The 16,323-nt window shown below is 43.8% G+C and overlaps 1 protein-coding gene across 1 annotated transcript in view; it reads left to right on the forward strand.

Moving 5' to 3' along the window:
* The window catches only part of SH3GLB1 (SH3 domain containing GRB2 like, endophilin B1), a 43,228-nt gene extending 28,160 nt beyond the window's left edge, over positions 1-15,068 (forward strand). Inside the window, exons 6-9 of the mRNA XM_066597317.1 lie at positions 5,087-5,176; positions 7,571-7,671; positions 11,162-11,387; positions 13,362-15,068. Coding sequence (XP_066453414.1) covers positions 5,087-5,176; positions 7,571-7,671; positions 11,162-11,387; positions 13,362-13,469 — 525 coding nt within the window. The 3' untranslated portion in view covers positions 13,470-15,068. The remainder of the gene's footprint in view (positions 1-5,086; positions 5,177-7,570; positions 7,672-11,161; positions 11,388-13,361) is intronic.
* The last annotated feature ends 1,255 nt before the right edge of the window (positions 15,069-16,323 follow it).

A 16,323-nucleotide genomic window follows, 5' to 3' on the forward strand; every position in this document is an offset into this window, starting at 1 on the left:
CCCCCACCCCCCCTTTACTTTTCCTATTTAGGACCTAAAGAATGCTCGTGCCAAATTTCACGTTTCTACGACACCGGGAAGTTGGAGAATTGGACTAGTTACATTACACAGGAGTGCACTTGATTATTCAATGCTAATTGAAAAACTGAGTTATGACTCCTTTACTTTTTTCTATTTAGGACCTACATAATGGTCGTGCCAAATTTCACGCTGCCCTGGCAGCGTAAATTAGTAACATAGACCTAGGGGTGGGTCATTTACTTTATTTGGTGCAGTACTTTTTCATAAAGTCACCTTTATCAGCCACCGTGTGAGCCCAGAAAGTAGTCCTATCCATTCTGTGCAGGGTAGGCCTTGATATTCATGAGCGACAGGCTGAAACTGCCCACCCCGCTGATTGGCAACTTTCTTATGCACAGCATAGGTAGAAAGCTGTCGGTCAACGACAGGATGTTGGGGTCAACCCACCACACATGAAGATGAGGATTCCACGATGCAACTAGATGATGATATGAAAAGTTTTGCGCCAAATAAAGTAAGTGAATCATCGCTGGAATCGGGGTGTCGGAGATGGCATAAATCTGGTGACTGACTCTTCATGTCCACTGTCTTGTCTGTTTATTCCAAAACAGATACATTCTTTACAGTAGTCACATCCTGCACTCTTTTTTTTTTTTTTTTCTGATGGGTTACACTAGGGGGGAAACTGAAGAGCGTATTGCATTATTTCTTTATACGCAGGGCTCAGTAATTAAAGGGGTTGTCCCGAGGCAGCAAGTGGGTCTGTACACTTCTGCATGGCCATAATAATGCACTTTGTAATGTACATTGTGCATTAATTATGAGCCATGCAGAAGTTATAAAAAGTTTTATACTTACCTGTTCCGTTGCTGGCGTCCTCGTCTCCATGGTGCCGACTAATTTTCGCCCTCCGATGGCCAAATTAGCCGCGCTTGCGCAGTCCGGGTCTTCTGCAGTCTTCTATGGGGCTCCGTGTAGCTCCGTGTAGCTCCGCCCCGTCACGTGCCGATTCCAGCCAATCAGGAGGCTGGAATCGGCAGTGGACCGCACAGAAGAGCTGCGGTCCACGGAGGAAGAGGCCATCTTCAGCGGTGAGTAGAGAAGTCACCGGAGCGCGGGGATTCAGGTAAGCGCTCCGGTGAGCTTTCTTTACCTCCCTGCATCGGGGTTGTCTCGCGCCGAACGGGGGGGGGGTTGAAAAAAAAAAAACCCGTTTCGGCGCGGGACAACCCCTTTAACCCCTCAAACACTGACATGTGTCCATCATGAGCGAGGGTTATTTTCCACTCCATGATGGATATTTACGTCTTGGAAATCTCCCAGCTACTGCCACTGTACCTAAATGATCAGCAGCAGGAGCCCAGCTGATACACACCACCGGGATCGGCGCTACCTCCAATCTCCACAGTTTAACCCTTTAGATGCCACAGCAATGCTCACCGTGGCATCTAAGTGGTTGACAAGGAAAATTCCCCCTCCCACAACACAATTGCAAGGGCAGATGAGCTGCTGTGGCACTCAGAGGCATAGACAGTAGGTTCTAATAGGCTGCCTGTCAGGGTAAAACTGACAAGTAGTAAAAGTACACTGCAATACAGAAGTATTGAGACAAACTTTTTTTAGTATTTTAATAGAATGTGCTGCATCAGAAAAACTAAACTCCCACTGTTATAAAGATATATTGAGAAGTGAATCTGTACGGAATATTAGACCTGTAGCGCGGTGCTCTCCCTGCCATCTGGATTACTTTTGATATCCTTATGACAATTTTTGTTACATATCAAAAAAAATATATTGGATGACTATTCGTGCTTTAGTTTTTCTAAAGTCCCTTTTTTATAGCGCAACACCTCTAGAATAACAGTGTAAATGTAGGGAAGAAAACTACTTGTATGTCTTTAAATTGTCTTTTGTCTATATTGTTTTTAATGCTGGTCAGACGTGGGCTGATGAAGTGACAAAGGTGAGTAGATGCTCTGTTCCTTGTTGGAAGTCCTAGGTGTGCCCTAATATGGAGTCATCAACTTTGCTTCCACCCTTTACCATATCCCCTGTGTGTTTTTGTGGGGGGTTTTTTTTGTTTTTTTTTTATTTTCCTTTATTACCTTAAAGGAATTTTGTCTTCCATAATTTAACTTAAAAAGCTGCCACCACAGGGCTGCCAGGCACATGTAACACTCTCTGGACATGTTGGTTAAAAGGAGAAAAATGTTGATATCAAATTACTTAATTTCATCTTCTGGTGCTCTGAATGCTGATAACCCGCCTCAAGTCGTGGAGGCGGGCTGCTGGAGCCCTGAGTCACTGCGTCCTGTTAATCCACGCCACCAACTCCTGCTGCCGACGTTGGTGCAGGTTGTAGTGCGGCCAACTTCAGTGGCATATGACGCATTCACCGGACACAGAGTAGGGCTGGAATAAGGAGAGGATGCAGTGGGCTCTGGCAGACCACCTCCTTGACTGTCTCAAGGTGAGTCAGTAGCATACAGGATGCCAGAAGATAAGTTAATATAGCTGATATGATTCTTCTCTCTTTAAAGGCCCTTTTACACACAACGATTATCTCTCAAAATTTGCTCAAAAGCCATCTTATGAGCAATTGGTACTTGTAAAAGTGTGCCCGTTGTGCACTTACCATGCACTTTTCGTCCATCGCGGAGTTCAGCTCAAAATCCATCATTCCTGATGAGAAGGACCGCATGCTGAGTTCTCCATAGGCAGCGCTGATGACATTCTTTCAGCTGCTGTCCTGCTGGAGAACAATAGCTAGCTATTTATTTAGAGAACCGACCACCCACTGTTCTCCAAATTCATGCAAATGAAGCTAGTTAGCTACTAATGGGCTAATTAGCCCATTAGTACCTATACAGAATGATCATTCAGAACTGTCTGTTTCTGACGAATTTTGATGGATCATCTGTGTGTGTAAACGGGGCTTAACACGCGTGTCCAGGAAGTGTTACATGTGTCTGTTAGCGCTGAGGTGACGGCTTTAAATGCAGAATTATGATAAGTCCCTTTAAGACTGGAAGCCATCTTCTGTATCTAGGGGGTTGGTGGTCCATTACTGATGGGCTCCCTCAGCGTTTGGTCCAGGTCTTTCCTCATACAAGCAACGTTACTTTGTAACCATGTTTAAATTAACTAAAATTCTTGTTGCTTATTATCCATAATCAGGTTTTTCAGATGTAAAAAGTGTTTTCACTTCCAGAGAACGGGGGAATACCAGACCTTGGCTCGAATGTGCAAATTTTGCTGAGTGAAGGATTGTTTTTCTTTGTGGTTCTACTTTTGTAGAGGAAATGTGTCTTTTTTAATATCTAACAGAAAAATAAAAGTGGGGACTTAATTTACACAAAGCGGGCACCAATAACTTATTGCCACTTGGTGCTGCCATTCTTTTGTTTATACCTAGTGGGCAGCATGAGGACCACCGAAGCAGATGGACACTCATAGTGGATATAAAAAGTCTAAACTCCCGTTATGTTTTTGTCACGTCACAAATCTGACAAAGATGAGTCATTTCAATTTTTTTTCCACTTTCAATGTGACCCGTTATCTGTACAATTCCATTGAAAAATAAACTGAAATCTCATAGGGTGGAAATGGTTGAAGGAAAAATAATAAAATGTGGTTGCATCAATATACATGAATAAAACTAAGACTTTTAATGCACCCTTTGACCTAATGTCAGCATTCAGTCTTTTTGGGCCTGTGTATCAGCATGGCACATCTTGACCTGGCAATCTTTGCCCCCTTTTCTTTGCAGAAGCGCTCAAAATCTGTCAGATTGTGAGGGCAACATGTGTAGCGCCCTCTTCAGGTCAACCCACAGATTTTCTCTGGGATTCAGGTCTGGCCTCTGGCTGGGCCATTCCAAAACTCTGATCTGGTGAAGCCCTTCTTTTGGTGATTCGTTGGTCTGCTTTGGGTCGTTCTGCTGAAAGGTGAAATTCTTCTTCATCTCCAGCTTTTTAGCAGAAGCCTGACTGTTTATAGGTACATTAACCGCAGCCGGCGGGTGCTGACTACTATTTAACATGAGTTTTAAATGTGACTAACGGATTCTGAACACCTCCTCCTCCCTGAATAGAAGAGGGTGTTCGCACTTATGTAACCATTATTTTATTTTTGTCTTCTTTCCCCACCCTTGTTTTCAGTGGAATGGTACAGATAACGGGTCACATTGCTGGTGGGAATAAATCTGAGATGATTCATCTGATATATTTTTTTCCTTTTTAACCTGGCATTTCAACAGGGGCGTGTAGAGTTTATATCCACTGTATAGTCTGCACAGCCGGCGGTCCCTGTGCACACCCTGTGTCCATGTGGGCAGCAGTGCCATTCTAGGCAGTCCCTGGCCATTTAAACACAGTTGCATTTCAATATGCTATATCCATTCTTCCCAAGATAGCTAAGCCGTGGCCCAGGGAGTCTGGCAGCAGCAGATTCCTCGTTAGCCTTGCTTGAGAACAAATACATGCTTGGCCAAGATGAATGTGTATGGGGATTTTAGGAGAAATGACTGTTGGCTGGCACCTATTAAGTATATGGCCACCTTGGCTTGTCCTGTATTCCCTCACACAAGCTATGAACAGTATATTGCTATGAACGTGGGGCTTGGTCTCCTATCTCCAGTGTTTTCTGTACAGAGATTCACAATGTGAGTGAAGATTTAGCAGTGGATGTGAAATGCTGATGTATTGCATAACTAGAAGAGAAATGTGTTAGTCTACAGCAGCGGTTACTTGAGGCACTTTCAGACTTGTGGTTTATTAAGGGTCTGTGGTTGGTGGGCGCCCCCCCCCCCCCCCCCCCCAGGCTGATAAGCCACTGGAAATAAAATGGTAAAAAAAGAAAAAATGAGGGGGGGAGTAAAGCCGTGGCTGCCGGAGAGGGAGCCGTGGTTGGGGGGAACAGGACACGGATCATTGCATCTAGTGCAGGTTAACAAGCAGAGAACATAATGTAATGGGGTCCTGTGTGCCTGTGATTGCTGTGGCTGTCTGCCGTCAGTAAAATACCCACAAAGACATGTTTTGTAATTGCTGTTTTCTTTCTCAAGGCTGAACAGGAACTGAGAATAACCCAAAGCGAATTTGACCGACAAGCTGAGATTACACGTCTGCTGCTAGAAGGCATCAGCAGTACCCATGTACGTATTCCCCGGCAGATGAATGTCTACAAAACTGATTCATAAATTAGGAGTCTTACAGCCAACACAATTACTGCTTTGTAACGTGGTATACTACTTCCAGTAAGACCGTCTGCACACGGTAGAGCCGGATTCGACATGCAGGTTCTCGCAGTGGATTCCGGCTCTGAACCTGGCCCGGCAATCCACCTGCTTTTGCTGTACTGTGGATAACCATGGTCGCTCGCAGTCGGTCATGCGCAGTACAGATTATTAGAGATGAGCGAGTATACTCGCTAAGGCACATTACTCAAGCGAGTAGTGCCTTAGCCAAGTATCTCCCCAGCGGGGAGAAAAAGGGGAGATCTCCCTCTCGCCCGCCCGCTCCCCGCCACAACTCACCTGTCACCCACGCCGGCCCCCGAATCTTTAGAGACGAGCGGGGAGATACTCGGCTAAGGCACTACTCACTCGAGTAATGTGCCTTAGCGAGTATACTCGCTCATCTCTAATTATTTATATATTTTTTTTAAAATGTTTGTTTTTTTTTCCAATGCCGTTGCCAGGCAATGACGCTGGTACCCACAGCCTATCCGCAATGCCAATTGCGGCTGGGCTGCAACTCGGAAAGCTTCCATTGCTTGGTGCGTTTTTTTTTGTTGTTTTTTTTTCCCTCTCCGCTCGTGGAAATCACAGATGGTCTCCGTGAATGTGAAGGAAAAAGCGAGTTAACCTAGCATGGTTTGAACGTTCTTTGCTGCAGATCCTCAGTGCGCTGACTGCATGTTCTGTAGCAAAAATCCATTTCTGTGCAGGCGGCCTTAGGGGGACCTTCCTCTAGAAATGGTCTTATCCGTGTTATGAGGAACTTCCTGTTTTTATTCAGTGGACTAGAGTATTCTTTAATTTCACTTGGAGGGTCTTTTACAACTGTCACAGTCTCTTTATAATTATTGCTTTGTATAAACGGAACCTTTTTTTTAACATTTTTTAAAAACTTTCCTTGAATGTCAGCTCTTCTCTGCTGCTGAGGGCACAGACGTCTATAGACATCTCTTAGGCTGGGTTCACACGGGGTGGAATTTCCATGCAGAAAGTCTGCACAGCAATTCCACCCGCGGCTCGTAATCCCGGGATTAGCCAGCAAAGTGGACGAGATTTTGCAAAAATTTCGTCCACACGCTGCGGCCAAACCACAGGAAAACTGACATGCGGTGCGGAATTCAATTCCAGAGCATGTCAATTCTTTTGTTTCTGCAGCTGCCTCTCTATGGGGAGAGAAAGCCGCAGCAGAATGCCGGTGGTGAAACCGCTCCAAAACCCTCGGAGATCTTGTGGTTTTTCGGTGCGGTCATTCTGTAGGATTTCCGTCCTGTGTGACCCCAGCCTTAAGCTGCCAAGAGGCAACAAACAACCTAAGGTGCGCAGCGCTTGATTGAGTGTTGCAGCCTCTTCATTTCACTGATCAGCAGGGGTCTTGGCACCCGGACCCTACTGATCAAAGCTTTTGACGTGTCGCTGTGACACGTCAACCATTTTTAAAAATTGCAGTGACTCTTTAGAGTCAAGTGTGGACAAATCTTATGTAGATGCCATCTGACACATACAGACAGTGTGGGTCCTCCGCCACATTTCTTTTGTTTTTGCACAGTGATTAATTACGTAATCTTAACGGGAATTTTGGCTGCAAAAACCCCTTTTAATCTAGTGCTGCAGACAAAAACCATCAAGAGGTTCCAGTGGAATGTCCCTCAACCCACCACCCCCCATTCTTCCCTCTTTGACATATACAGCTTATGAACCAGATGCTATCTGGGCACAACCCTTTTAATGCCTCATTACACATTATACTACAATCAGCTAAACTTGCTAATTTTGACAGGATCAGACAATTGTTGCACATCCATCCAGAGGCAGTGCCACCCAGTTGGCAGATGGCTTCCCTATCGGGCATTGATTTAAGGCGCTTATACATGGAACGGTTATTGTTCGAAATCCTGCCACCCAGTGAGATTCTCCACTATTATCGTTCAGTGTAAATGCATTGAACAACAAACGAAAAGTGAACAACGCTTCGTTCCTTGTAAACAGGCAGTTGGTTACTTATGAACCGTCTGCCTACTGTAAATGGAGGCGGGCGGCCTGAATGATCTATGTCCTAATTGGCCTCCATACAGTCAGCGATACTCGTTCCTGTGTAAGAGTACAGAAGTGTTATCACTGGGGCGGCCTATTGGGCATCTGTGCCATTCGAAAGCACGCTTATAAGGAACATACCTGCCAATATGTGGTACTGCTGAGGCACTTCATCTCCTCCTTGCGTTGCATGGCCTACTTACACTGTAGCATGCTTGTCTAAGTACCTTCCTTTTAAGATCCCAATATGACTTTATAACTCCTTGTCTTCCCATAAAGGCACATCATTTGCGCTGTCTGAATGACTTTGTGGAAGCCCAGATGACCTGTTATGCTCAGTGCTATCAGTATATGCTGGACCTTCAGAAACAGCTTGGCAGGTAAGTACTAGCGGTGTGGCTGGCTCAGTGATCTCTTCCTCCTAGTGAAACTCTTAATATACCCTTGGGTAATCCTGTCATTGTGACTGGTCCCTTTTTAAGTGGACCTGTCCTGTTTTACAATATGCTGCCCTCATCATTTTTTTTTTTTTTTAACGAAATATGCTGCCATTGTAAAAAAAGTTTTTAAAAAAAATTGTCAGTGGCACTTTAAAGCGATCTGACACGGTGGCAGATTACCTTTTAAGAGTATATTAAGTTTGATATATACTGACATACAGTATCTGTTCAGCATGTGCTTAAGGGGTTTTCTCTAAAATGGTGCCAACATGGCCTGCATGTACTTACTGACATATTGGTACAATCACTTGCATATTCTTTTTCTGTCATGCCCAACATACATGCACCTTATAACATGCTGCCCGTATCCAGGTTATTAAAGGAGTTGTCTCGCCATGCAGGGTGAAATGTTTTTATAATGCTTTCCTTTCACTAACCCAGCATACATGGGTTCAAAACTCCAAGCATATTGCCTGTAATGTCTGTTTCTTACTTTGTAAACTGATGTTTAAAACTGCTTTTAAAGATGGCGCCGTTGTGCTGCAATCCCACAATGCCCTGCGCCTCACCCCTCCCGCTCCTCGGCAGTCTCTCCTGGCCCCACCCCCTCTGAGTTCACCCTACAGTACTGGACATTCTCCTGCTCCCACCCATTCTAGTTTCAATATGCTGCCTGCTGAGCATAAGCCGGGCCTGTGTGGCGCGGCCTGCTGAGCAGGCCGTAGCTAAGCCGGGCCTGTGTGATACAGGCCGTATCATGCATTATAGTTGCCCCAGAAGTAATAGTGAACCCCCACACTCACACACTCACCCACCCAACAGGTTGCCCAGTTCTGTGATAGTTTGAGAAAACGCAATCTATCTTGTACACTGCAAGAGCCCATTGTAATCAATAAGCTTGCGTAGCTGCGCACAGCATGTGCCGAGGACCTGCGTATTCGCTGCACATATATGCACAAAAGCAATGATTTTGTGTGTAATTTTTGTGCGCCCACACAAATGCGCGAGCAATGCGAAATTTAAAAAGTGCATGTCAATCGCAGAAAATCTGCAGTCAAAATGCTCTTACTTTCATGTGAGCCCGACCGAAGTGAACGCTGTATCAGCCATGTAAACGAGAGACACCGAATGGAGACAAGCAGTTGGCAGCGATCTCCGTCCGGTACCGCCTCCATTCACTGAACAACTTATCGCTCCTGTGTGAAAGCACCAGAGTGTCTAATGTACCAGGTGGGACAATTACCAGGTGCTTGGGGTCCGACTGGTATTCCCAGTGATAACGGCTCTGGTGCTTATATACAGGCATGAGCTTTTCTTAGTGGATGAAGGCGGAGCGGGCCGGCCACACAGGCCGATCCGTCGTTCACTTTGCTTCTTGTCAGTCGTTCAGTTTATCCACGTGTAAAACACATTCTCGTATGCAATCTTTTTCTCGTTCCCTTGTAATTCAGTCTTTCACAGATTCAAAATGTCTTCAATTTTTTTTAAGTAGTTATCCAGGATTAAAAACTAAATAAAAAAATCTAGTTTTCCCCAGAAATGACACCATTTCTTGTTTTTGGGCCGTATGTGGTATTGCAGATTAAACCCAGCGCTGCTGAGCTGTAATTCTCAAGTGGTCCTTGGTTATAGTAGAAGTGGTGAGGTTTTGGGGAATACCTTCTTTTTTTTCCCCACCATGACCTTGCAAGAAAACGTAAGTTATTTTTTCACGGAACAAGTATTGTTCGGATTATCACAATCCAGTAGGAATCTGACCGATAATTGTTCAATGTAGTTGCATGCAGCGAGCGAACGACAAACGGGAAGTCTTCAGCTTCTCATTCATCATTACGTAGTTTTCTGCGTGCAGAAACCTATCAGTTAGTATAAAGAGTCGGCGACCTATGAACTGTCTGCTGACTGAGAATGCATGCTGTCGGCCGGAACAATATCCCCGACCCGCTCCACCTCCATTCAGTCAGCGGGAATCGTTCCAGTGTACAAGCATAGGAAGACTATCGCTGGGACGAGCCACCGACAGATCGCCCTGTGCACAAGCACCCTTGCACTCCCAAAAGCATAAACTGAAGTAGATGGCTGTAGTGTTTGTGGTGGGGAGCTTTAAAAATAAAGGGGGATCGATCCTTTCTTGGGGAGATAAGCAACGGTTTGTGGCCTTATAACATCCCCTCTAAAAGACAAATCCACCAGGCCTTGCAGCTTGCAGAGCCTTCTGTGAAGTGTACCAATGGCTTGTAACCTCATTTCCACTTCTCAGGTCTGCTCTATTTATTTCAATTGCCAATCCTGACACGGGTTCAGCCATTGTATACTAATAGCCGTCGAATATGTGAAAGCAAATTGTGCCCATTTATAAAGGTCACCTTGTTTTAGCGACTCGTAAGGACGGCGCTGATGTGTCTGCATTATTCTAATTGCAGCCCTTTCTTACAGCTCACAATTGCGCGGGTCATGTGGAATGTCATGTAAATGTAAGCACTGTACACACATTACTCTAATAGTCCAATCTATATAATCACAATCCCTTCTTATAGAAGAGCAGACGGACTACTTCTGCATTCCTTGCAGCTTCCCTGTATTATGCGGCAGGGACTTGGATTTCCCACTGTTGCTTTGCTCCCGTCCATAAGATGACTGTAGCTGGAGGGGCTTGTGACCGAACATGTCATTCACGATTAAACCGAGCACATTGGGTTCCCAACATCCGACTGAGGTCCCCAATATTTTATACAATGTGAACCACGTTCAGCTTTGAGTGATGTCAGGAACCACACTGATACAAAAATGTAGAGAAACCTAAAATCCTAGAATTTCAGTTTTCAGATTGATATTTAGGTTTACAATGTGGCACAAGGGCTGTATGCCACCCAATTGTCCAGAATTGGTAAGATCCCTACTGGTTGGCCACAGCTGCACTTAGACATTATGGCAACAGATCAGCCCTTCCGTGGTTCCCCCTTCTCCTGTTCATGGTATGGAGGACAGCTCTGTAGAGCGACCGTAGCCGCGTCATGAAGTAGATCTGGCACTGTATTTTAGTGTGGCTGCTATACAGGCTCGTACTTTATACAGTATATTCGGCGAGGATGCAGGAAGGCAATGTATGAGCTTTACACCCATGGTCACAGTATTGGCAGCAATGAAAGATACAAAGTTGTTAGGATGGGTCTTTAGAGCCAAAAAAGACCAATTTGTGGACAGTCCTCACATCTCAGACAGAATGAATCTGCACATTGTGCCTATTAGTATAATACAGGCTTTTAGTAATTCATGGAAGTGCATGTTGAAGGAGACGTCGGGAGAAGGTAAGGTACATCATTTTAACCCTGCTAGAAGTGAAACAATGGAAATGGATTCTTAAAGTAAAATGTGTAACGTTGTTGGTGCAGGAGGCTCAATAGGCACTTTCTCTGTTTCTTTTCTTCAGCTTTCCATCGACTTTTGCATCAAACAATAATCAGTCGTCCCTAACGACTATGCAAAGTGTTTCTCCCCCGTCAATCTCGGCCTCCGCTCCATTACCTGCTGCAAGCAATTCTGTTGTTACATCAGGCTTCAGTGAGCTGAAAGCTGCGAATGGCAATAGAAAGGCCAGAGTTCTGTATGATTATGATGCCGCCAACAGCAGTGAACTATCACTTCTTGCAGATGAGGTAATTATGTCTTTGATGAGAAGACGGGTCACTCTGACACCTATGTAATCCATCACCTGAAAACCCTCTAGAATATAACCTCCAAACTGAGAAGTCTGTCTTGCATGGGTTTTCTGCTTGTGCTGCTGGCTACAATGTAAATGGCACTATATAAGAAATGTGAAATAAATGTGTTTAACTTATTTTGCAGCATTATACACAGTCACACATATCCCTTCCTGTCCCTTGTGGGGCTGACGGTATAACTTCTCAGGCACACATAATAGGGCTAGTGTAATAGAAAAAAACATTGCATTTGTTTCCTTCCCACACTGTATGTTCTTATAGTGTTTGTCAGTTTTTGCAAATTACATAGCACTGTAGCCCATGATAGGATTCGAACCTACGGCCCCTTGCTGCAACTATAATTGGTGATTAATGCGGAGGTAGATAAACCTTGGCACCAATCAAAAATAGTTTGGTTTCCTAACTTGTACTGAATGGCCATTTTATTATAGATGCCCCTCTAGTAGCATGTTGGGCCTCCTTTTGGCCTTCAGAACAGCAGCAGTTCGTTGTGGCATAGACTCCACTAAGTGTTGAAAAGATTATTGGCCCCTGTGGACAGAAAAGCCACCTGCATTTAAAATACTCGTGCAGTGTTTTTTTTTGTTTTTTTTTTTTTGTTTTAACCATATTTTTACTAGAATGCTGAAACAAATCCTTCAATACTGCCTGAGCTGCTGGGAAAACCTTTTGTTTCACTTCTACTGCAATACTGAAGTATTGCTATATATTATATAAATGATCAAACTAGTTTATTTCTTCCCCACAAAGAACTTGGTTAGATTTTTTAATTATTGCAAAAAATGTTTAGAAAAAAAAAAAAACTTTTTCCCATCTTTAACATAACAAATACTGTATATATTTTTTTTATCACCGAGACGGTAAAAGTCCAGTCTGTTAAAAGAACACATCTCACACGATGAAGGCCATAGCAAAAAAAATAAAATGCGCAACACCAGAATTACACTTTTTTTTTTTTCTCCTCCTTATCTGCAAATTAAAAAGCTGTCATAAAAAGTTACATGTAACCCTAAAATATTACTAATAAAAACCACAGGTCATCCTGCAAATTACTTCCATCTTCTGATCACCATAATATTTTATAGCACAACAGGTTTTTTTGTTTTTTTTTGGGGGGGGGGGGGGGTTTGTTCAGCTTCAATCAACGTAAAATTTTTTAAAGGTTTTGCAGTACATGAGATGTTAAATTGTGGCACTGAAAAATATAATTGATCCTGCCAGAAAAAACATCCTTCATTCTGATGGGGTAGGAGGGGGTGTTAGATCGGTCTGCTATAACCATATGTTATATATTCCTCGATGGTATCCATCTTGTAGCTGTTTTATAATTTGCCCTTTAAAATTTGGGAACTTCAGAGAAGGTCTGATTCTACCCCATCCCATAGATTGCACACATGAACAGAGTCTGCCTCTAAAAAGAAGCTGGCAGCAGCTTTTAGCCCATAACCTACCTTATGGTTTTCAAAGGTGATGGAATAGGGAGTCTGGAGAGCTGTTCGATACTCGCCGCCCACCTGTTCCAGCGCTGTGTCCCGTTTGTCTCTGTTGGAGAGCGCATGCACGGAGCTGGCTGAAAAGTCACACACTGTACACTTGCCAACTTTGGAGGCACATGGCGCTGGAACGGGGGGCCGGTAAGTATCAAACACAACTCCCCAGAATCCCCATTCCATCACCTTTCGAAACCCATAATGTAGTTTATGGAACTCAAAGGCTGATGACTGGTTCACTTTAAGCCATGTTAATAGCCAAGTACTAGATCTGTGAAGGCCACTGGTGTAGAAGATGGAATGACCAACATTTCATGAACTCTATTCAAAAATTACTAGATTTTATTGTTTTTGGTTTTTTTTTGTTATTTAGGTCTTATTCCAACTGATTGTTTTATGATTGTTCTTATTATTTCAGATCATAACCATATACAGCATTCCTGGAATGGATTCTGACTGGTTGATGGGAGAGCGAGGCAACCAGAAAGGCAAAGTGCCAATTACCTACCTAGAGCTCCTTAACTAATTGCCTTCTTTTCTCTTTTCTCCTTAAGTGCCGAATTTCAGCAAATGAAAAAAAAATATTTATATGCAATTAACTTTATCTGTTAGATGTATGGGTCTTCCATGAATAAATCAATGTCTTCTATGAACTTCAGCCATGTCGTACTGGCCTTCACTCTACTGCCACGTCTTGCATGAAAAACTCTCCCTGGTCACATTACGTTTCTGTTACGGACTACGATGTGTTTCCAGACCTTTGTACTGGCCAGTATGAAGACGCTTCTGCCATGAGCTGTAAAAGGTTTCTCTAGTGAGTGACTCCCCACTCCCTAACCCGCTTTTGGCTTCTGTAAAGTGTAATTGTGCCAAATACTCTTGTTTTGTTACAGATGATGTGACATCTTTTGTTTAATATGTTCAAACACAACTGAAGTGTAATTCAGGGAATTAAACCTTGACATTTTATAACTTCCCAGAGAAACTAATTTGGTGGATGATCGCTCCATCGGACCACAGACATTTACTATAGCTGCTGTGCTAACCCATTAGGGTTTGACTAGTGTTGAGCACAATCCCTTCAGTCCCCTCCAAATCATACCTGCTGGAATATCCAAGAAAATGGAGGATGGAGCAGCACTTATCTACTAAATCCCAATGCAGGAATTAAGGCAAGAATATAAAAGTCTAAGAGAACTGCTGAACGTCCCACAAAAATTAGGTAGTCTAGGAGATGGCCAATCCAGTAGTGCCAGCGGGAAGCTGAAACGGGAGGTGGGCTCCTTACTCTGGTGTTCATTTTCCCTGTAGGACTGACATTGAATACAGTATTTTTCTATGAATAGGGTTCTATACAGACAATTCAGTTCTCTTCATGTCATTTCTACGGGCAACTAATACGCTGATGACGTGAAGAGTCCACAGAAGAGCTCTGCAGACCTCCAGTTCCTGGACTATTTTGAGTATGGCTTTAGCGATGGGAGATTGGTGTTAACACAAGTCAAATCTATCTACTCAGGTTTGGCTGGAATTGTCCTTTTTTAAATTCTAGATTGGACCATAAATTCAGAGCTGGCACATGGCCGAAATTACATGAGTTGTCCATATATATTCAGTCTTTCATTTTTCAGTACCCCTAACTACCTAGTGCTGTCATCTGATAGGTTTGGATGTCTGCTGAGGGAGGTTTCTATGTAGCCAGTAGACCGCCGCCCTAAGTTACAATATGGGACGTCTGTAGACGGTTCACGGAGAATAGTTAGGTCAAGGGCTTTGGTTCTTATTATGGTCTCAAACATAAGTGTCTCGATTTCAGGTTTTCTGTTGACTTTGGGGTTTTTCCTTTCATTCCTGAACAGCCTTGTGGTTTAAGATTCTGACATAGGAAGCCTACCAATTAACCAAATGTTAATGTACTTTTTATCTAGTGAATGTATGTAGGGCGAAAGAAAAACTCTACACTCCATGTTATTTTGTATTGTTTTATAAATATATTTAAAGTGTCTTAGATTAAATGTAAATGTAGATTGAGAATACTATAAGATAGGAAAGCAAAAAACAACTAGCACAATTGGAACTTGTATAAATTGGATTGTACAATAAATAGAATACATTTTGCTGTCTATATACCTTGCTTGTGTTGGGTTATTTTGGGTGTCCCTGAAACAAAAAGACTACTTAAAGGGGTTGTCTTGAGGAAGCAGGGAAATTTTATTTTTTTTGCCCAGTCCCCCTTATTAAGCATACATTACTAATCACCCGTGTAAATGACTTTTAAAGCCGGTTTCTACTTACAGTTCCAGCGTTTCAGCAACTTATAAAAAGTTTCCCAAAGATGGCCGCCGGCTCATTTCCCAAGGTGCACCGCGGTTGCTTCAGCCCGACGTGCGCACTCCCGAGACGCTACCAGCTGTGTCTCCCTGACAACCAGACGCCCCGTAGCCGCCGACCGGACCCCGGGATTGAACGTGGCCGACCATGGCGCACGCTCTTGGGCCACAGTCACCCACCGTCAGGCAGCAGGTAACCGGCGCTAGGCCCCGGGGCCCAGCGGCAGGCCCCTGACAACAGACGAAGGCTCCGGCGGCAGGCTCCGACGTCCGGCGGTCTATACAGTCCCCCCAGCGCACACAAAAAAAACCCCGACCCCTCACTTACATGGGCGGCTTCTCGGCTGGGCTGCTCAAGTTTCTGCACCTTTCTCTAACAGAGAATGGTAGCAGAATGGCTGCTCAAGCGCGCTCCCGAGAAGTGACAGCTCGTCTGCGCATGCGCAGAAGAGCTGTAGCGGCTAGCAGGCTGAAGCGGTTCGTGCTGAGAGCAGAAGACCGGACTGCGCAAGCGCGTCTAAAAAAGCAAGCAGACAGCGAAATTAGACGGAGCCATGGAGACGGGGACGCTAGCAACGGAGCAGGTAAGTGAATAACTTCTGTATGGCTCATATTTAATGCACGATGTATATTACAAAGTGCATTAATATGGCCATACAGAAGTGTATAACCCCACTTGATTCCGCGAGACAACCCCTTTAATTTTTATTTATTTTTTTTAATTCCCCAGATTGCCACCCTTAATTGTGTGAGAGGTTGAAAAATCTGATGATAAATATTGTCTTTCTAGAAGCAGAAGATTAATATACTTTTCTGGTTAGGCAATAAGGGGATCACTTTTTTTAAATTAAATACTTCTTTTTTTAAACTGCCTTTTTTTTTTTTTTTTTTTTTTTTTTTTTTTTTTTTGCTACCACACTATTTTTGCCATACACAGAGGTGGAAAACAAATGAGTTTCGAGAAAGGAACCAATGCGGATCTAAGAGCAATGAAGAATGTGTTTTTTGTTTTTCTCCCCCAAAGCCCAGTCATTGAATTGGGAAGGATAA

This window comes from Eleutherodactylus coqui, chromosome 3 (assembly GCF_035609145.1).
Source record: "Eleutherodactylus coqui strain aEleCoq1 chromosome 3, aEleCoq1.hap1, whole genome shotgun sequence".
NCBI classification, from domain to species: domain Eukaryota; kingdom Metazoa; phylum Chordata; class Amphibia; order Anura; family Eleutherodactylidae; genus Eleutherodactylus; species Eleutherodactylus coqui.